The sequence below is a fragment of the Cinclus cinclus genome, chromosome 1 (assembly GCF_963662255.1).
Source record: "Cinclus cinclus chromosome 1, bCinCin1.1, whole genome shotgun sequence".
NCBI classification, from domain to species: Eukaryota; Metazoa; Chordata; class Aves; order Passeriformes; family Cinclidae; genus Cinclus; species Cinclus cinclus.
In genome coordinates this window covers 109,020,974-109,043,814 of record NC_085046.1, presented here as the reverse complement: position 1 = coordinate 109,043,814, position 22,841 = coordinate 109,020,974, and the positions used below count along the sequence as shown (strand labels likewise).

Genomic DNA, 22,841 nt, shown 5'->3' with positions numbered 1-22,841 from the left:
GTTATAGTTTATGAAATCCAGTCCTTCCCTACCGCAGGGAGTTACAGATGCCTGAACACATTCTTCTCATTTCATCTTTATGAAGAATTTTCTCCCACTTACCTCCATTACAAGAATTTTCTGAAATATCATTAGAACCCTCACAAATTCTGACTTAGCCATATTCATGGTCAGTGTATATGCATCTATCCACAATATTATTCTTTATTTTGTGCAGCATTTTATTGCCTCCTTTTAGTTGAATCCCTGGCAAAGAGTAACCATATTCCCTCCTAGCCTTTATTTTGTTGAACTAAACAAGTCACATCCCTGCTGCTTTATTGTACAGGCCAGGTTCCCAAAATACCCTCATAATGTGATGTGTCACCTGCAAGTGTCCTGTGGGCTCAACTTTTTCCATGAGCAGTTGCTCAAAAATGTGTAAGACCCATTGATACACAATCTTACTCTGTGCCTAATGGAAACACTTCAACTGATGCCTTCTTTTCTAGACCGGGGATTTATATACAGTCACAACTCAGAGGTCACTCCTAAAAAGCCCACCAAACTCAGCAGTTGATTTAATCTGTTGTTTCCTCAGCTTGTAGCAGAAATTCTAATTTTTCCATCAATGAAGGTAATTGCACTGACTGAGAAACAGGTTGATGACATCCCTTGGAGACTTCCTACCACAAAGTCCGAAAGGTCACCAAGTCCAATACTGTCAAGTTCAGTGCAGGTTGGTGTGAGGGGTGAAGGGGACATAAGCCTGAAATAATACTTGGCCTTTGATCAGAGGACATTTGTGGAGTCAGCATCAATTGGAGGCGTTTAAGAGGTCTGGGATCTGGTGCTGGTGATGCCATTTAGTGGTTTAGGGGTTACAGGGGGAGTGCTGGGTTGATGATAGGACTGCATCCCAAAGAGCTCTTCCAACCTAGATGGTCCAGATTTTGTAATTCTGAATCATGCTAGGTGGAGCCCACTGAGTCATATATTGTACTACACAAAAAGTGAGTGTGTCACATCTACAGCTCTGATACATAAATTCATCAAGTCGTTGCTCCAAGGGCTGAAGGTGACAATGTCAAATCCCATGGGAAGTCATTGCAGGCCTAGATAGACACGACTATTTCCAAACGTACATTAGCACTTTTAATTCAAATATATCCTGTTCCTAAATTTATGACACTGGATGAGTTCCATGTGCATGCTGGCAAATGGCCATGGGCTTTATAATCTAGACAATGTGGGAGTCTGGTAAAAACATCCAGATATACACGCAGCAAGCCTACACCGTAGATACAGGTGATTTTTGTTTGGGTTTGTTATTTTTTGTATGTGTGTCACAGGTCACTTTGACTGTCAGATGACAAACAATTAAAAGCGAAAAAGAGGAAATTCTTAAAACCTGTTTCCTCTGCCTCTGACTAACGCTGAGAAGCAATGCGAAACCAGATTTTATTTCTGTACTTCACGGGGGAAGCGTCGTGGGGGTTGTGAAAGTTCCCCGCTTCCTCCCTGATGATGAAATTTACAAAAAAAAAAAAACAAAAAAAACCAGTATATCTGCATAATCCCATAAGGCGGGCTCGGGGCAGTGGCTGGCGCGGCGCTGAGGAGGCTCCGGGCCCGCTCCCGCCCCGCCCCGGCGCGGCCCGAACCGGCCGGCACTCGGCGCCCGCCATGGCGGGGCTGGGGCTGGGGCTGGCGCCGGGGCAGGGCGGCGCGGCGGAGCCACGGCCGCTGCTGGTGAAAATCGTGATGGCCGGAGAGTCCTGCGTGGGGAAGACCTCCATCGTGCGCAGGTACACGGAGCCCGGCTCGCCTCCCGCCGGCTCTCCCGCCACTTCGTACATGGCCACGATCGGTGAGTGCCCGCCTGCTCCGTGCGCCTCCGCCCGCCTCGCTGCCGCCCCTCCCCCTCCTCTCTCCGGTGCCGCCTCACACACGGCTGGACCGGCGCTGTCAGCGCGGCACTGCCGGGCCGGGAGGTGTCAAACCTCCCGTGGGTGCAGCCGCCTCCAGCAGCTTAAACCTTTGCCGGGGTGTCAGGACACCTGTGACACTGACTCAGAGCCACTGCAAAGAGCTGGCTTGTTACGCTGTCCTTGCTGTTGGTCTGGGCTTTGGAGACCTAATCGTGGTGTGAACTTGTGAAGGCTTGTTTCTCATGGTTTCTTATTGCCCGCTGAGGCCCTGCTGCTGTACGTCGGTGCAGGTGCAGAGAAAACAATACAGAGCCCCAGATCGGCTAAGCTGGAAATGACCTCTAAGTCCAACCTGTGACCAATCTCTGCCATGTCAAATAGACAGTCACTGAGGGCCTTGTCCACTCTCAAACACCTCCAGGGTGACTCCACCACCTCCCTGGGCAGCCCATGCCAATGTCTAACCAGGCTTTCTGGGCAGAAATTCTTTCTAAAGTCCAGCCTAAACCTTCCCTTGCACAGCTTGAGCGAATTTCTCTTGTCCTGTCACTCGTTGAGAGAAGAGGCCGATCCCCACCTGGTTACAACCTGCTTTCAGGTTCCAGTCTCAGAGAATTGTCTGACGTCGGTAAAAAGTCCAGTTCATCAATATTTTGGGCTAGAAAGGGCTTTAACTTTGTGTTTGTAGTTTTAATGGTATAAAGCTATTTTTTACTGTAGTTAGTGGTGTGCATAATGATTAAAGCAGAGCTGTTGCTGTGATGGCAATAATTAACCTTGCCAGACCATCTCAGTTGGCACCACAAGCTGCAGCTGGTGGGTGATGGGGAGGTCCCCACTGCCGACAGTGCCATGGGGATGGCAGAATGACTCACCACATGCTGAAAATCTTGTCTCCAGCATGAAAATGTGCTGTGTGAGTGCAGTGGTTTGATTTGCTGTGGACATTTTCCCAAAGTCTCATTGGGAAATTTTAATTTTTACCAGTGTATGTGTAAGAATATTTTCTCTTTGATTTGATTTAATTTGATTGACTTTGAAGAGGAAACTAAGTTATGCCAGGAAATTGTGTATTCCTGCATTTGGAATATGCATGGTTCATTTTTCTTTCAGTCTGGGAGGAGTTTGCATAACGGAATGAAATACCAGACAGTAGCTGTGGCAGTAGCTGGTCCAGAGAGTACTTAATGTACATGAAATGACTTGACCTGCCCACATAAGAAAGGCTGAACTTTAACCACTTTTTTATTTTCTTGTCCTTTCTTAAAAAGCAGTTTCTGAAACCAGCACGAATGAAGAGGGAAGAACACAACTAACAGTAAAGTCAGGCTTAGGAAGTAAGCCCAAAGAAAAGCTATAAAAATAAATAACAGCCTTGTTGATGTGCTTTACATTGAGATTCCTGACCATGAGGATATTATTTTAACATAATTTCTTTTACTTCTGATTCAGTCCACTGCAGACTCAAAAAAACTTTTATATAGTGATGATAGTAAGAATATTAAGAATATATTTCCCAAGTTGTGACTTGAACTATTTCAAGGAATAGTGAAGATAATAGTTTTTGTAACAGTTTATGGACTAAAATTAATCTCTTTAGTTTCATTAGTGACACCTATTATTGAGATATTAAAAAAATTAAGAAATGCCTATCTGAAATATGAATGAATAATCCAAACATGGTATTTATTACCTGAATGTTATTTCATTCATTATTACCTGGATGTTATTTTAAAGTTATTTCTGAAATGCTATGTTCTATTCAATTCCATTTTACCAGGTATTTTAGAGCTTGGACTTTGGAAACAAATGGGATCGTAAGTCTTCCAAAAGGGTAATGTTGGAAGTGTAAGGTTCCTTCTTCATGGAGACAGCTGCAATGGAGAGCATGCCTTAGAGATTGTGGCTCCTAGTGATGCAAAGGAATAAGACCCATAGTGTTTTCTCAGTTTGTGGTGTCTGCTTCCTCACTGTTGATACCATCAGAACAAATAATTGTTTTTACCTGGATGCATGCTTCATACTAGCTCAGTCAAATGATCCCTTTCTGTTGTACAGCCTATTTAATGCTCATCTGCTGTCAGGTGATTTTTCACCTTAACTGTCCAATTTACACAGTGGCTTGAGTAGAGGGAAGATTATCCCAATTGTGCAGTCTTGCAGCTTCCTGAGTTCCCTGACAAAAGCATGTGCCATCACTTTTCTTGGTGACAGAGGGTCACAGGCACAGAAGTTAAAAGGTTGTTGAAGTCTCATTTCTGTGTCATCATGAATCAGAGGTTTGTGTTACTAGGAGAAATCCTAGTGTTATTGTGTGAGAGAAAAAAAGCCAGAAAAGCATTTCAGTAACATTTTCTTTTCCTTCTCTACACATTTTGTAGTAGGCTCCAGTAGTAGTGAACTTTTCTAAAATTATGTGTTTTATGAGAAAATGCAAAAAATACATCCACATTAAATTTTCATTTAAACCTTTTAATGCTGCACTTAAACACTCAAGGCTGGGTGTCCTTCATCCTCTTCAATTACATAGTTTTTATAAATTATAAGCAGTCATAGTTTTGACTATGTTTTCTGATAGAAAATAGTTCTCTGATTAAACTTATGTGTATCAAAAGGTGAATGTATTGCATTATGAATGGACTATAAAGAATAAATGTTTTTGTTTAAACAATGGTATTGTGTGTAAAGTCATAGAGAAGGTTTATGAACAAAAAAACCCTCCTTGTATACCAGTGAACAGCATTGTGATCTCACAGGCTGTGAGGTTATTTTGCTGTGTTACTGTTACTGTGGTCCTCTAGCACATGTCTTTTCTGTGAGAAACATTTCTGCAGGGCTGTGAGTCCTGCCAAATCTGTCTTAGTTGAAAGTGGTACAACTTCAACATTAGGATTAAAAAGTTTATAAGTTTTTGTAGATTCCCTGATATTTACCTTAGAAGGGAATGAGGTAATCAACAAAAATGAAACACGTTGAAGATATGTCCTATATTAAGAACATCGGTAGCAATCCACATTTTAACTTTTTTTCAACAAGACTGGATTTTTTTGTCACTCTTGTTTTCCTAAAAAACTATCTTATATCCCATGAGTTGCTTTCCTCAGCAAACCAGGAATTGCCAGAACTTGTGACTGCTCAGACACCTCTCTGCTTCAGACGTTTCTTGACATGTTCAGAAAAAAATCTGATGCAAGTAATGCGCCAGCAATTAGGAGGGGTGAAGTATGGGTTAGGAGTAACAGTGCAAACTCAACCCACCACGTCTCACTCAGCACTTGCCCAGTTTGGGCACAGGAGCTGCTGGGAGCTGCTTCCCTGTTTCTGGAATTGAAGATGCTGTGTGACAGGCAGTGGGCTGGGTAGAACCTGAACAGGCACTTTCACCACCCTCTGTCCACCGTTGCATCCTGCTAAACTACTCAAACTTGCATTTTCTCTGGATAGACATATATTTTTGAGCATTTTCTATCACGAACCCACCAGCTCTGTTTGGGTGAAAAGTGTGCTGTAATTTTTACAGACCAGCTGCAAAAGACCTCTTTTTGAAGAGGACTTCTGCAGATGGCCAAAGGGAGGGAAGAGAGGGGCATTTCACAGCTGAATTACCCTGTGGCTGGCTATTTTTATGCTTTTTAGACTTAATTGTCCTTAAGGTGCCTCAGTCCTAATGTGGGCATTATTTACTCTTTGAAATATAAAGAAAATAAATTTTCATGGCTATAAAAGTTGTAAATAAGAGCCAGAATTAGAACTTGCACCCAGCATCCCCCTTCTTGGTTTTATTTGACAGCTTAAAAGAAGCAAGTGCATGCTGTTGCATTCCAATAACATTTATCTCAAGAGCTGTAATCAATGCTTGCTTTGTTGCTGATCATGTTTTATACCAGGTAGGCCTAAAAACATCTGAAATCTGTGAGCTGTCTTTGGCATTGTGTATCTCATTTTTCTTTTCTGTCTTTCCAATTTGCTAAGTTTGCTGGAAATTTCATATAAAGACATGAACAATTCATGCATGCAGAACATATTGACTTCTGTTTTTCACTAACATTCATTGACCTTTTAGGTCAATAAATTTTGAAGTTGACTTAAGAAGTCAATATGCCTGATTTTAATTTAGATTAAGTTTTAGTCTGATTCAGCACTCTGCTTCCCTTTTTACAAATGATTTTTTTTAAAGAAAGCTTATAGCAATTTATTATTAAAATGTATGTCAACTAAGAACTTTTTCCTATAGTTCTGGGAATCCCAGGCTGGAATATAATTTTTTGCTGTGTTCCCAATGCACCATTTGTAAGTGACCTTCCAGCCTCCCAGTGTATACTCTGTTTCTCTCAACTGCTCCAATATCAATGTAGAAAATCATACAGATAATTAAACAAAACCATGTGAATTTCAGGAACAAATGTTTTCCATCACGTTGGAATTTAACCTTACATGAGCAAATTTTACTTAAATTACATTTCCTTCTGACATTATTAATTCCATCAAGGAAGCTTTGTGCAATATTAATTACAGATACCAATTATATTATTTCATCTTTCCTTTTCAATGAAGCTTCAATGAAAATTCATCAAGTGAAGGACATGATTATCACTATAATTTTTAAAATCCACCTCAACTCCCTTACCACATAAGAAAAAACACAAAAAAACACGTTAATAGCGTTGAATGTGCATGTGAGTGCAAGCATGTGAGAATGTACTTGTCAAAATTTTGTGCACAATACATCTGCCAGTACAAAGGAAGGGAGCGTTTCCTCTGCATTTTTGGTTTGCTGCCAGGGGTGCTTTCCTTTGATAAAGTAATTTGGCTTGCACATTCTTACGGATATCAGTACAGTGGTATTAACTTAATTTTTTTTGTGATTTTTCAATCTGTCTGGTTCCTTCAAATGACATTACTGCTGGTGAAAAGAAACTGTCATTTTAAGTAGCTGTAGTTTGATCTTATGGAATTTTGCCCAAACAGTATGGGCAAGTGCTACCTTAACTTTATTTACTATACTTTATAAAAAGAGCCTAATTGTTTTTCAGTGGTGGAAAAAGCAATCATGGAAATTATCAAATGGTATTTCAAACAATGAAATAATAGGGGAAACAATGCTTTACTCTGCAAAAATACGTCACTCTAAGATAGAAGCTGATAGCTGGCAGATTCTAATTTTAGAATTGGAACTTCAACAGCTCATAAATCTAGGTATCATCTAACACATCTGGAGTACTAATTTGACGATTTAATACAGAAAAACACTATAAATCATAAGGAAAGTCTCTTTGAGGAAGGATCTGTACTGTATGTAGCGACAGCATTCTGCGTTGATTCTAAGTGTTAATACTTGCTTTTAGCATTGGCTTTCTGGATCTGATTTAGACTGTAGAGCCAGTCCTCTTCATTTTGAATTAAATCACATGTATGTATGTCTTTGCATTTAATGTGTACAGCCAATTCCTATTGCTGCTCATGCAGCCCTGGATGTTTTTTCAGGGATTTAGAAGTAAGGACAGAAAACTTATTTTGCACATGTGACAGCTTTGTAAGCATTTGTACCTTCGCATTCATAGCTGCCATGGTCTTGAAAATCACCACTGTATTTGCACAATTTACTGTTGTGCACAGGTCATGAAACTGCTGTCACATCCCTTGCCAATCCATGGTAATACTTCAGAGTACCTTCACCTTTGCTTTGACCTGCTTCTTCTTTGCTTGGTATCGGCATTGCTTTGTATTGTATTTGTGCAATGTATTGGCGCTCAGCAGTGAATGATATCATTTTACAGCTTCCATTTTGAATGTGTATGGTTGGGTAGTTATTCTGTCTATGGTATTGTTCCTTTTCACTTTCTGTTTGAAATTGCATGATAACTAGAGCTAAGAAACAATCTTCAAAGGGAATCCATGTTATTGTGAGAAATGTTACAGATTTCCCTTTTTTCTTCTAGGCATTGATTTTAAAGTAAAGCCGGTAATGTTTAATGATACAAGAGTGAAACTTCAAATATGGTAAGTTTTAATTAATATCACAAAAGAAAGCCAACTAAATTGCATTTTGACATGAAAAATCTCATCTACTTTTAATTGTGTGTCTTCACAATGTGCAGGTGCTCCTGCTAGATAATTTTAGAATTTGAATTTAACCTAGGAGAGTATATTTTTTGCAGCAACTAATTTCAGTTAAAAAGAGAGTTGTCACTGGGTTGTGTTAGCAATAAAACTTGCAGCATACAAACAAGTGCAGATCTATGATCCGTATGAAGTATATTTAATTGTGTAGGAGCATTGAGGAAAGTGACAAAGCAAGAAGATGTTAAATTTCATTACCCATCAAATGCTTGTTCAAAAGGGTCATCAAGAGAAATTACTTTTGATAAGATGAATCTTTGGGAATGTGCACTATTTTTTGGTTTGGAAGTTTTTCTAGAGGTTATGTAGGGCTTCTGACACCTGTCTCTCTGGGCGTCTAGTACTGGAAATTATCTCTAATTTCCCATTATTTAATTTGTCAAGGAATAAATCTGTATATGAATTATCTGACTGGTATTGGATCTGCAGTTATTCCATCTCCGGTTTTAATGCAAAAATATGGGAGGGTTGTTCATAGCTTTCTTAAGGCATAATTCATAGAATATGCTGAGTTGGAAGGGACCCATCAGGATCACTGAGTCTGACTTCTGGCCTTTCACAGGACACCAAGAATAATGCCATGTGCCTGAGAGCATTGTGCAAACACTTCCTGAGCTCTGTCAGGCTTGGTGCTGTAACCACTTCCCTGGGGAGCCTGTTCCAGTGCCCAGCCACCCTCTGGGTGAAAAATCATTCTCCTGATAGCCAACCTGCCTGCCCCTGACTCAGCTTCAGGCCATGTCCTCAAGTCCTGTCACTAGACATGAGAGTGAAGAGATCAGTACCTGCACCTCTGCTTCCCCTCACAAGGAAATTGTAGACTGCAGTGAGATCTTCCTTCAGTCTCATCCAGGCTGAACAAACCAAGTGACCCCAGCCACTCTTTGTATGGCTTCCCCTATTCTCATGGCTCTTCTTTGGATGCTGTCTAAGAGTTTAATACCTTTCTTATATTGTGGTGCCCAAAAATGCCCCCAGCACTCACGATGAGGTTGTCTGAGTGCAAAGCACAGCAGAACAATCTCCTCCCTTGCCCATCTGGTGATGCTGTGCCTGATGCCCCCCAGGACATGCTTGGCCCTCCTGGCTGCCAGGGCACTGCTTACTCATGTTCAGATTGCCAGTGACCAGGACCCCCAGATCCCTTTCTGCAGTCCAGCCTTCCACCATCTCACTCCCCAGTCTGTACACACAGCCAGGATTGTCCTGTCCCAGGTGCAGAATCTGGCACTTGGCCTTGTTAAACTTCATTCAGTTGGTGATTGCCCAGTCCTCTAATTTGTCACAGTCTCTCTGCAGGGCATTTCTGCTCTGGAGGGAGTCAGCAGCTTCTCCCAATTTACTATCTTTGGCAAGCTTAGTGTCCCTTTGAGTCCTGAATCCCAGTGGTTAATGAAGATGTTGAAGAGAACTGGGCTGAGGATGGAGCCCTGCAGAGCCCCACTAGTGCCCAGACCCCAGCCTGATGTCACCCCATTCACTGTAACCCTTCGTGCCTGACCTGTGAGCCAATTGCTCACCCATCCCTCAACATGGTTTTCCAGCTGTGTGCTGGACATTTGGTCTAGAAGGTACTGTGAGAGACAGTACCAAAAAATTTTGCTGAAGTTCAAATGAGACCGTATCTATTGTCTTTCCTAGATCAACTACGTGGATTACCATTTTATAGAAGGAAATCAGGTTCAACAAGCAGGACTTTGGCCTGCTGTGCTGGCTGTGACCAATGACTGTGTTGTCCTCCAGGTGTATCTCCCAGAGTAATATTTTTCATCATTTTACTGGGCACTGAAGTGAGACTGACAGGCCTGTAGTTTCCAGGGTCTTGCTCTTCATGAAAACTGTGACAGCTTCACCCACCTTCCAGTCAGCTGGGACCTCTCCATACTCCCAAGACTGCTCAAAAAAACCGAGAGAGGCTTTGTGATGACGTAAGCCAGCTTTTTTGAGAATTCTCAGATGAATCCCATCAGTCCTCATGGATTTGTAGGGATCAGGCTGGAGAAGCATATCTCACACAATTTCAGGGTCGACTGGGAGTTGATCATTTGCACAGCCAGGGCACTGAGACCCCCTTTGTTGAAGACAAAGACAAAGAATGCATTAAACCCCTCTGCCTTGCCCATGTTCCTTTTGGTGAGGTGACCTCATCCTGTAATGGGCTGATGTTATTTCTACACTGCCTTTTGCCATTCATATATTTGAAAAAACTTTTCATTGTCTCCCATGTTTCTGTCAGCTTCAACTCCAGTGTACCTTTGGCCACACAGATTTTCTCCCTATAGTGGTGAACAGAATCTCTGTATTCTTTCCATGTCACCTTTCTTTGCTTCCACTGGGCATGCACCATCCTTATTAATTTTATTTCCCATCAGGTTTCACTTACACCAGTGATGTCAAGTCTCTGGGACCAGAACAAAGCTAGGAGCTTGTCTCCTTTGTTGCTCCTACTTAGTGTATTAATGTAGAAACATTTCAGATGTGGTGCTCTGTAGCCAGCATCTCCTGAAGCAAATCGAGGGATCCAATTTGTGTTTGTTTCCTCAAGGTTTGGCATTACGTGTAAGAATTGCTGTGTCAGTGTATTTTATGGCTTTTCTCCAAAGCCTGTCTTCTATCTAAACTAGGTTGCTGTTTGTATTGCACTTTTCAAAGGGGTTGTCAGAATATGGGGACGTCATATGACATCTCATTTTTTTAATCACCTGAGTTATTTATAAAAAGAAGGAATGGTGGGCTTGACTTTAGTCTCAGATTTCAGCCACTTAGGGCTGAAATACAGCTGTATTAATCAGAATAGATTTCCAGTATATTTCTTTTATTGCTATATCTGGCACCCAGATTTTCTCTCATCTGTGTTTTTTCTTGTTCCTTTCATGTTAGAGTACATAATTCAAAATTTGGACAATACTCCTTAAAGTAATCTTTCTTGGGGATTCTACAGTTTGTTTGTGTGTGTGTGATTTGTTACAATTTCCTTCAGGGATACTGCTGGCCAGGAACGATTCCATACACTTAGTACCAGCTACTTCCGTGGTGCACAAGGCTTTGTTCTCGTATATGACATCACAAATCTGAAGAGTTTCCAAAGTATAACAGTCTGGATGAACGACATATACGAGGTAAATATATCTCTCTGTTGTTGATCGCTTAATGAAGGTAATTAATGTGTCATTTGAAATGACTGCATGAGATATATTCTTTCATGTTTCTAACCAGAATTTCTTGCATTTAACTCAGCACACAGTATGATAGTAGAATTGATGTCATCTGAAACTAGAACATGGTTTATATTTAGACAAGCCCATGTTGATGGAGGAATGTTTTCTGAAGTACTTCTAGCTTCCAATCCCTCTTTGTGCATACTTAGTTATGGTGCTCTTGTCACTGGTGTGGCAAGAGTCTGCATAGATCAGTCTGCATGAGCTCATCCTGGGATTTTAATTAGATTCCATATCAAAATTCCATATCACAGCCAGTGATTTTCCTTTCTTAATTTCATTACTTCAGTTTAGTTACCTCATCCCAAGATCAAAGGAATTAAATATCCTCTTTCTCCTTGCTGGATATTCCTTGAGAGGATGGTTTCAAGAGGGAGGAAGTGGGGTGGGAAGCTGTTTGGTTAGCTCAGCTGCTCGTGCACAGAAGTACGTGCTTTCTTGTGACATAGGAAGTGATTCAACAGCACATGGCTGCCAGATGAGGTATGTGTTCCCACTGGAGCTTGTCAGAGCCCTCTCTGCTTCACTCTGACTTCCTAATGTGGTAGAAAACTTACACAGCAAAAGAAGTTGAGTGGCTTTTCTGCTCTATCACTGAGTTTGAGAAGCTCATAGAAGGGTCTGACACTTATTGGAGGAAGGTAAACAAGCGGGAGTAGGAAGGCCAGAAGAAGAATGTCTGGGAACAGTGTGAGGGGAGGGAGGAGTGGCAAGCCCTTAGACACGAGATCATTCAGCTGACTGTAACCCTGTATTCCAAGTCTTTTTTGGTAGGTCTCTCTTGATGTGTTCTCTATTAGTTAGAGGCAAAGCAGTTTTAGAATAGAATAGTTCAGCTGTAAGGGACCTTCAGTGATCACCTAGTCCAGCTGCCCAACCACTTAAGTGCTGACCCAAAGTTATGTTACTAAGAGCATTGTCCAGATGCCTCTTAATTTGGCTTGGGGAATTTACTATCTCCCTAGGAAGCCTGTTCCAGTGTTTGACCACCAGCTCAGTAAAGAAATGCTTCCCAGTGTCCAGTCTGAATATCCCTGGCACAACTTTGAGCCATTCTTGTGTGTTCTGTCGCTTGATACCAGGGAAAAAAGATCAGTATCGTTCTCTCTACTTTCCCTACTGAGGAAGCTGTAGGGAGCAGTGATATTGTCCCTCCGCAGTAGCACAGCAGTTTGTAGTTAGTATGCTTGTGAAAGTTAGTGTAAGAGTACAAGCAAGGTAGTGCTCTCCATTGATCAAAATCAAGTAAAGTTTCAGGCAGGTTTTTAAATACTCTTGTGATTTGGTGGGGATGGATGAGTTCATCTTGGGAAAGGGACTTGAAATAAAATCATCAAATGCATTATTTTCTCTCTTCACAGCTTCAGTATACAGCTGAATTAATGAACTACACATGACCACACATGCTTATATATCCAATAATATATACATGGGATATCTTGTACTCTTAGGAAAACATTACATTTTCACTATCTCATTTTTAAAAACATCACTCTGGTGACCTAGTGCATAATTGTTCTTGACCTTAGAGCAGTCTTAAAAGTCAGTGGCAACAGAGCCTAACTTCAGTAATGTGTTACAAAGGAGATTCAGTGACACAATACTCTTACTGTTTTGTCTGCACACACTGTAAACTAACATGTCTGTTTTATTATTTTGTTAAGAAAAGCATGTGCCTTTCTTCTGTTGGCCAGACAAAAATCACAGCTAGGTATGCCACTGGTTGTACAGTTTCATGGTTAACAAAGACCTAGCTCAGCAAACAGTATGATGGCAGGTTTACTGTTACTGAAAACTGAAAATGTAGATTATCTGCATGTATGCATTTATATCTGTCTATCTATCTGTCTGTCTATCTATCTATCTTTCAACACAAAATATTGCTCTGGCTTCACACTGACTCCAAAGGGGTTATTTTGTCCTGTCATCTTCAATTAGATCAACAGGGTGATTGATTCAGTGAGCTACAATGCAGAGCCATAAACAGCAAGAAGGTATCAGGGCTGTATGGCTTGGGTGGAGGGAAGGATGGGACTAACTCCTGTGGCCACCATACAGGTTTAGATCTGCTTTAGTCAGTCAGGAAATGACACCTGCTCAAGCCTGCTCTCCATTTGTGACATCTTAAAAGCTTTCGTGTCAATGTACTCAAGGTATTAATACTTAGGCTGTGTAATCTTAACCCCTGAAGGTGCTTTTGTTAGTTTAAAAAAAAGTTAGTTTAAAAAATGGAAAAAATACTCAATCTAAAACAATTTCTAGGAATGTAAATTGCATGATTGATTGTACCAATCTCAAAACTGGCAATTAGTGTTGTAATAGAGCTAGATAGTAATAAAAAATTTAATTTAGTCCTGGTGGGATATCAATTTCTGAAGTGTCTTGGTGAAAATATATGGGGCCATTCATTGCAAAAGAAATGTTTTTAAGCAGTAACTGTTAAAACACAGGGCATTTCATGAAAATTAATTACTTCCTGGAGGTCGGTGACACTCCTTGCATTTGCTTTGGTCTGTGAATGCAAACCAGTATTTAATTCCCTACAAATGCCCAGAATCAAAGTGACTGTTGCTACACCACCATTTAAAATATGCAAGTGTAGAAAAAATAAATGTTTTAAAAAGGGAAACAGAGAGAATATAGGCTTCCCTAAATACCCGACTAATAGGTGTAAATTTTGCTCTTGAACCAGTGAGACAGGATTTTTTGTGGCAAGTCAGTTACTACATTATGCTCTCATTTTTTTGGTTCTTTGCACATAGATTTTAACCAGATTTTTTTTAAAAAATCTGTTCTGTATGCTAAGCTATTTTTGCAACAGTTGAAAATAACAATCCAAGCAATTTAGTATTCTTAAAAACTCTCATTGATTTTATAAAAACTGGTCAGTCAGTGCAATTACAATCAGATTACCAGTAATGTTCTCATTATATTTCAGTTAGTTTAAGTGTGGAATGCAGCAGCTTCACTATTAAAAATGAATTATTGTCCAAGGAAGTACAAGACACAAATATGCTGCCATATCTGTATTGCTGCAAAATTTGAATTCAGAACTAGTGGAAGCTAAGTAACATGGCTGTACTTTTTAAAAGCTTACTAGAAAAATGTACTCACTCACAGATTAATATCTTAGGACATTATTGGGAAGTCCAGTACAGGGATATTGGATTTGTAATGCATTCATTAGGAGCATGATAATAGCAGAAAGATAGCTTTAGAACCTGATACCATTCTTTATTTGTAGGATTGCAGGTTATGTCCAATTTTTTGAAGTATTCCTCCAGCTGAAATAGCTTTTAGCTACTGTATGCACCTGTTCTGAAAGGCTGATGCTGTTTCTCCTTTGAAAATTAAATAAATACAAGCAGCTGTGTACCAAATCTATGTGCAGAAAACAGGCTTTTTTTTCCAGGATGTTTTGAACAAGATTCCAGCTAACATTGGCAAAAGGTTCCTCACAGTAGGGTGGTTCAAATGCTCAAATAGGTGCTCAGAGAGGATCACTTAAAGTAGACACTTAAAACTCCATTCAACAGGGCCTTGAGCAGCCTGACCTGACTTTGAAGTTGGCCCATCTTTGAGCAGGGGACAAGACTAGCTGATTTCCAGAAGTCCTTGCCAACTCACTCAATTCATTATTCACACATGGTGTCTGGGTCCCCAAAAATGGTTGACATACATGGCAGGTCTTAATTTACTTCTTAATACCTTGGACTGCTTATAATTGTGCTAGTCTCCTGGTGTGGCCATGAAGGTGGCAATACCAGTTCCTGACAATTATCTCTATACTGGAAATTGTCTGCCCTCACAGAATTTTCTGCATGGAGAAGATAATTCTCTCTTCTAGTGCAAGTCTTGGTGACAGTAGTTTAGTGGTTTTGAATTCATTAACCTTCTATTTGTCCTACCTGAAAAAGTGACTCCTCAACAAGGATATGAGCCATATGAATTGTTGAGTTGCTGCCATTTCTGCATAGTGCCCATTTTTGATTTGGTTCCTCTGGTATATTTTGGAGACTAGACTGTCTTTCAGTGTTTCTGTGTCATACTTAATTAAAAGCAGCACAGCAAACTGCTTTGCAAATGTAAATTAGTTTGACTTGAAACTCTTCTGAGTTTTTCTTCCTCTGATGGGAAAGCTTGATGTCAAAAGATAGAATTGTTCCAGTTCATAGATAAGTTTGTCATTATGGCTCTGATTAGAACTTAAAATTCTTGTTCTTGTCATTTTACTAAATTGGTTTGTCTGTAGTCCTAGGTTGGTTTTGGGGTAAATTGGTTTATATGTGCTGCATTCTAAATTTGCTGGTACACAAATAAATTTTATCATTCATTTATTTCCACTGAAGTCCTGGAAACCAGGCATTTGTAACTGAGGTCATAAGATGACACTTAGAAAAGTATGTGGAAAGAGACATGTTTGTCAATCCAAATATAAACACTGCCCATTTGATACTTTCAAAGAGACTCTGAGGACAATGTTTCTAACAGACTGTTCTTTAGTATTACAAAGGATAGGTTTCTGCTGTCATTGTCTAATGAGTAAGAAGAAACTTCCCAGTTTTATGGCCTTCTCCAGCTCTGCCTTCATCTTGATGTTTGACCATGAACATCTTCAAATGTGGAAAACTATATTAATGCTACATTTCTTCCTCAAATACAGACTATCTAAGAATTCCCATAGTGTATTTATCAGGTATGGGTTCTCAGTTTCACTGTTTGGACCTACAAACAAACTTCTGTTGCCTTTTCAGACTGTAATTAATGAGTCTCAGTATCACACAGCCCTTCACAACTACACCCTGGAGGTGTGGTGAAGGGACAGGGTGGTGTTCTGGAAGATGTATCTCTGGAGAGATAGATTTGTAGGCTGAGTCTGGGTGAGCTCATAATCATCATGGTCAGTTTGCTGTAGGGGAGGTTGGGATCATTCTTGGTAGGTCTGTGTTCACCATTTAAGAAGATTAAGGGACAGTTTCTTCCAATAACCTGTAAGTACAAATATGGTATAGTTTTCCTATAGAAAAGGTGTCTGCCACTTTTCACATTCACATAAATTCACAGCACTTCTGGAAAATAAAAACTGTAGAAAAAAAAGACCTAACATTTGGAAAAAGCCCACCCAAATCCCCAAACAAATTACGTACAAAAGGGATGAGTAAGATATTTTCACTTTTGCATTTTTGATTTCTGTTAATAGCCTCATATCATGTAGTGTGTTTCCCTGGCTGGGTGGACATTAAGCAGTGGGCATGGGTGGGCAGCTCCTATCAGTAGTGTGCTACAGAGACTGTGGTACTGTGGTGTGAGTGTCCAGCATTCTGAGTCCAGGATGTGGCACTGCTGAGATTGAGGCTCTGCTGCTGCTCCCTCCCGTGGCTGCTGCTCAGAGCAGCCTGGCTCCTGCTGCTGCCAGATCCAGCTGCCTGGGAACCCAGTGGAAGGAAAACCCTCCTGCAAAAAACCTGGTGACTCCAGCCTGTGCCAAACACTTGAGAAAACTTGGTTGGTCTCAGTAAATCTCTTGGCTCCAGTTTTTTCAGAGAAATACAATGATGATGTTTTCATTTTCAAACTAAAATAGTGTAGGTATTCTCCAGGTTCCGATATTTTTATTTTAACCTTCAGTAAAATATAAACTTTGAATTGTTAAAACCCAAAGAAAAACTGAGAGAGTGAACAAAAAGTAGGCATTTTTGAGATACCAGAGCAAAACTTTATCTGGAAAAAAAAATGCTTTTTGCCTTGATGGAATTAATGAAACTTTTAATAGTGCTTCTCCATAATATGGGGGGGGAAATGTTTCCTGAGTCTATGAGTTTACTCAGTGCTGACTTGCATAATAGGATTTTAACAATTGTAAAATAACCTTCTTTTTAGCTACATATATTTTGCATTTGGAAAGCTTATGCCCAAGCTATAAATAACTGAGTATGAAAACATTCAGTGAGCTTTTGGAAGCACTGAAAAGCCATATTTTTGGCCAGTTCAAATCACTGTACCTGTGCAGTTTTTATGCCAGCTGAACACATGGTCAAACTTCTAGTTGTATTGACTTAATTTTTTAAGATGTCATACATAATCAGTTTTCAGAATTTAAAATGGACATAGTTTTGATTAGCCATCTTTGGATTTCTAAATGCAAGAAACTACAAGATACCATCTTTGAAAAAGGAGAACTGTAAGTGCTTTGGTGGACAATCCAAAGTGAACATACATTAATACATTATATGGATGTAGAAATAGCAGTTATTTGGAGAAGTAAATACTTTATGAATGGTAGTACTGATAAACACTTGCTGAATGGCCTGGTTCCTCAAACCTCATTTAAATTTTGATATTGTTTGAAGCTGTTTAGAAAAAACATTCCTACTGCAAAAATTTGTGCTGTTTATACAGAAATTAAGTTACAAAATGAATTCAGTGGGTTTGTGCATGCAGTATGCAATTATTTCCCTCTAATCATTAACTGCAGAGTGAAGTCAAATGTCACTCGTAAAACCTTCATCAACCTTCAGTCTTCTTCTGAATTAAAAGTTGATTATATAATTGTCTATTTACCCTATTTTGGGACTGATGTATGTGATTTTATGTAGGAGAGCCACTGATCTTAATGAATGAAGCTTCAGTGCATTCTTAAACAGCCAACATTTTGGTCTGTTAATCCAAATTAGATTAATTCATTATTTTAGGTCTGTGCGTCATACTCTTACGAAGTTTACTTCGTTTTAACAAACTATGGGTATGACATAAGTCTAGATTACCCTTAAGAGGAGAATGGATTTTTTTAAAAAAGTGTTCCTTGATATTAAATTGTGCCTACTGATGAAGTCTTCAAATTGTTGTACAAGTAGAAATAGACTAAAAATAGTGCTCACTCATCCTTTAATGAATAGAGGTTTTCCTCTGTGTTTTTGAGACATCAGGGAAGCTGTGGGAGCATTAGCTTCAATGGTTTGTAGATTGAGACCCTCAGTGTCCTCCATTTAAACCAAAAGTGGTTTTAGCTATTATGGTTTTCACAGTGAATGACAGTTTTCAAATTCCACATGCTGTTGCGAACTATTTCCTTTCCTTGTCATTATTCCAGTCATGTACAGTTACAATGACTTATCTTAAAATAACACTGATGTAAAAAACCCAGTGCATTTCACAGTCATCATGCATGTGAGTGGATTAGAGGAACAGAGAAGGAGACAAGGTCAAAAAGGTAGATTTTTCTTCCTTTTGAAATCAATGAGGTTTTAAAATTTTACTTCATTAAAAATCTATTGCCTTCTTCCTAGTGTCTTGGAATAATCAGACTTTTATGTTGAGTTTGAACACTTTGAAAGTAATTTTACTGTCTGTGTGCAAAAGTGAAGCACAGAGAAGTGCTCTTTCAGGTGCAGCAAATTTCTTCCCTTTTACTTGAGAGTGCTGGATGTAGACCAGAGTCATATGCTAATCATGAATCTATTACTTTTAGGAAGGCAGTGTCTGTGAATTCAGGGCATTTCCAGTCACTTTAAAGCCTCAAGATGGAGCATTCATCAGAAGATGGTGCCTATGCACCATATACTTTATATCTTACAAAAGGAGTAGGAAATTATGTGGCACTTCTAGGTAGCTTTTTTTCCTGCTCCTTGCATTCTTGCTGTTTTCCTCCAAATCCCAGAAACTGGTGGAAAATATTTGCACATATGAAGGTCATGACAGAATTTACCCTTTACTTTCAAGGAAATGGAGTGCTGAAGGTTAGTGTGAGCTGAAGGTGAAGAGCTTTTATTGTTTGCTGTTTTCTTACTTGACATTTATTAATGCTGGTTCTCTTTTAGAAAGCAGGTGATGAAGTGGACGTAATACTGTTGGGCAACAAGTGTGATAAGGAGTCAGAACGGGTAGTTCCAAAACAGAAAGGAGAAAAGGTATCTTTGGTACTTTTTTTGGGTCCTCCTGAGTTCCTTAGTATGTGACTGAGCTGTTAAACTGGAAATGGTAAAATGCTCCTGAATTCCAAAAGTTCTATTAGGACTTGCTCTAGAATAGCAGTTGTGGAGTTCTGGAGTGTTAGAAATAAATTAATTCATTCCTAGCAGATCTCTTTAAAATACCAATTTTTCTTTTAAAGGTTGAAATGTACTTTAAAAGTTGTAGGTGCTACAACAGAAATCTTACATAGACTATTTTCAAAGTATTGTTGTAATGGAAAATTTTAAAATTCTGCATAATTTTTCTGATATCACCCATCAGTGTTATTTTTGCTACAGTCTGACTGAAGAACTATTCTCACAGCCTGTGCAAAGCGATCTGTATTGTCTCTGAATAGCCTTAAATGAGACTGGACAGATACTGAACATGCAGCTCCCCAAAACTGTGCATGTGATGTATAGCTGAGACTACAGTAAAGTTTCTAGCTGCTGACCATGGGTGGGGGAAGAACTTACTAAGTGGGGAATATACTAAGCTGTTCTAAAGGACATGGCAGTTGTCTCTCACTCAGAGCCAGTGAGGAAACTCAGAAGCCATGCTATGACAGAAGAAATTGTGTTAATAATTTAAGTATTGTAGGAGAGTGTGTCCTATATACCAGTTAATTTTGCTACTGCAAACTGTATGCATCTATTCACTGGAACTTGGAATTAGCCCTCCTGTTATACTTTCAGGCATGGTGAGTCAAGCAGGATGTCTCATGTTCAAAGAAAAACACGCTGATAGCTTCTTGCCAATTACATAATCTCAGATTAGGGAACTCTAAAAAAATAACATCATCTTTTGGACAACATTACACTCCTCAGAGTTCGGATGCTTTCAGTGTTAATGTACCATATCTGTGTACTAAGAATAAGGTTGCTGAAAAATACATATTCTAGTCTCACAGAAAGGGATGCACTGTCAGAAACCTAGAGCATCACTGGATGCATGTGCACCAGAGGGCAGTAGTAGGGTTTTGCTTAGGGTATTAACCATGGCATTTTCTGACTTCTGGGCTCTTAACCATGCAACCAAAATTCCTCTTAATGTAGTATTTTTTTCTAAAAAGCAAATCATTACCTCCTCCTCAGTGAGTCTGCCTTCTAGATTTCTCCTGTGTTTTGAGGCAAGGCAGCTCTTTTGTTGCACTATTTCTTATTTTAATATGATTTACAAGTGCTAAAGGATCTGACTGAATGTGCTGGAGGAAGATTCTGCTAGCAGAGACAGACAGTAATTGTCCTCTCAAGAAGAAAATATCATTATTAAGAGGGGAAAATAGTTTGATTCTAACTTTGACAAATAATAAATTGTAGTTACATATTTCATATTACCCAATAGTATGAGCTTTAAGTGTTGTTCTGTTCAGTCTCTTACACAGAAGAACTCTAGATTCCCTGGGAATCTCATTGTTTATACTGGCATTTCTGTAAAAATCTGTTATAACTGAATGGCTGTCATACATAATTTCATTTCAAGTTAATGCTGAGAATTTTTTTTGTTGTTTCTTTTTGTGCAAAATTATGTAATAATTCATTTTGTACAAACTTAAGTAATTGTGATCACTCAAAAATTGAGATACTTAATTTTAACACTATGAAGTATAATTTTCTTATATTAATTGTTCTTTATTCACTTTGATAAAAGTTTTAACTCAGCCTTCTTGGGCTCTTCTGTTCACCCCCCAATATCATTATCTTTTCCATTGAAAGATAAAAATGTTGAAGGTTATATGTCTTGGTAGAATGTGGCTGCTTTTCTCCCATCAAATCTTTCTAATAGAAAAAGCAAAGTAAAATATTCTTCCTTCTTTTTTTCTTTTGCTGTCTTCATAGCTGAAGCTGATTTGTAGTTTCAAAGCTGATTTTTCACATGTAATGGAACTCTGCACAGTTCAGACATATCTCTCTGATTCAGCACTAAGAAATCATACCAACACTTTGGTAGGAAGAATTATTAGCATTACTTATTTTATTGTTGTTTGTAAGATACAAGCTTATTTCACACAAGTTCTCCAAACTGTTATCAAGGATATTATAAAATACAGTAGACTGTAATAATTTCTCAGTAGCATAATTCCCACAGATTTGCAAATGTATGTAGGTATTTTATTTATGGATCTACTCAAGATACTCCCAAAGGAGTGAAAAAAAAACGTAGTTTTTTGAATACACCTTTCTATTACCTTTAGGAGCAGGATTAGCCAAATGTGTGTTCACACTTTAGCTGCTTTACCACTGGGCCAGTGGGGGATTTTCCACTGAGCTACATTTTTGGAGGACTTGCTTGCCACAGAATTTAGCAGTATGCAGGGTAAAGTGAAAAAATGCATACATTAATCTTCATTGACCAGTATTGTGCACATATAGAGAAAATAGGGGTGCACTGATAGATGTAGTAGGAAATGTAGTAACATGAAACAGAGAAGTACTCAAGGTTTTTTTTTGTTTGATTTGATTTTGTTTTTCTTTTCTTTGGTCTTCACAAATAGAGCTTGTTCCCAGGCCTCTTCAGGTACTGTCATGGTTTGGGAAGGAGCAAGTCAGCCAGCAGTAGGAAATTTTAGGATTAGAAGTTGCTTAGGAAAGTTGGGTTCACCCATAGACATGATGAAGTTCACCCAGTTGTGCTGAAAGAGCTAATCATTGTGATTTGAGCTACTGTCAGTCAACTATGAAAAATCACAGTGGTTGGGAGAGATCCCTTTTGACTAGAAAGATGCCAGCATGATGTGTATCTTTTAAAAAAGGCAAGAAAGAAGGTTGAGGGAACTATAGGCAGTCAGCCTTGCCTCAATCACATTGTTCGTCATCTTTATTGGTGATCCGGCTGATGATAGAAGGAGATTTGGATGTGACATGAGATTAAGAGGTGTGACTGGCACACCACATAGGAGAGCACCAGTTCTGTGGGACCTTGATAAACTTGGGAACTGGGCCAGCAGAAACATGAAATTCCTGAAGTGCAAAGATTTGCACCTGTGATGGAATAATCCAAGGCATGAGTCACTGCCCTGCTACAAAAGACTGATGAGTTACAATGAATACCTGCTTAAATATAAGTCAGCATTGTTCCCTCATGCTTTAAAGGTGTTGGGCTACATTGGAAGGATAATGGATGTTATATCTGGGGAGATTATTTCCCCTTCTTACTTAGTGCTGGCAAGGCCACATGGAATATTGTGTCCAGCTTTGGCTCTCCCATTTGAAGAAGGGTGTTGAGAAACTGCAACTGGTCCAGCAGACAGGTATAAATGTGATAGGGGTCTGGTACTGGTTTTCCATGAGGAGGGGGAGCTGGGTAAAGAGCAGGCTAAGGAGCAGTTACTGGTCTACAGCAACTAAGTGACTCTAAAGGAATGACAGAAATGGACTCTTCTCAGTAGAGACAGACAATAAACAAAGGGGTAGCAGGCACAAGTCCTGGCTTGGGAGGTTCAGGTTGGAGTTGAGGAGAACCAGTTGCACTAGAAGGTTGATGTAGCCATGAAAGAGGGTCCCATAAAGGCTACAGAATCTCCCATCGTTGGTGGATTTCAAGACTTTTGTAGGCAAAGCCATGGCTGACCCAGTACTATGTTGTCAGTAGCCTCATTTTAAGTGGGGTTATCTTTCAAAATTATTTCTGCAATTTCACGATT

The 22,841-nt window shown here is 39.5% G+C and overlaps 1 protein-coding gene across 1 annotated transcript in view; it reads left to right on the top strand.

The window, feature by feature from the left end:
* Positions 1-1,333: 1,333 nt before the first annotated feature.
* The window catches only part of LOC134049188 (ras-related protein Rab-10-like), a 32,390-nt gene continuing 10,882 nt past the window's right edge, over positions 1,334-22,841 (top strand). Inside the window, exons 1-4 of the mRNA XM_062501435.1 lie at positions 1,334-1,849; positions 7,850-7,910; positions 11,011-11,149; positions 19,066-19,155. Coding sequence (XP_062357419.1) covers positions 1,504-1,849; positions 7,850-7,910; positions 11,011-11,149; positions 19,066-19,155 — 636 coding nt within the window. The 5' untranslated portion in view covers positions 1,334-1,503. The remainder of the gene's footprint in view (positions 1,850-7,849; positions 7,911-11,010; positions 11,150-19,065; positions 19,156-22,841) is intronic.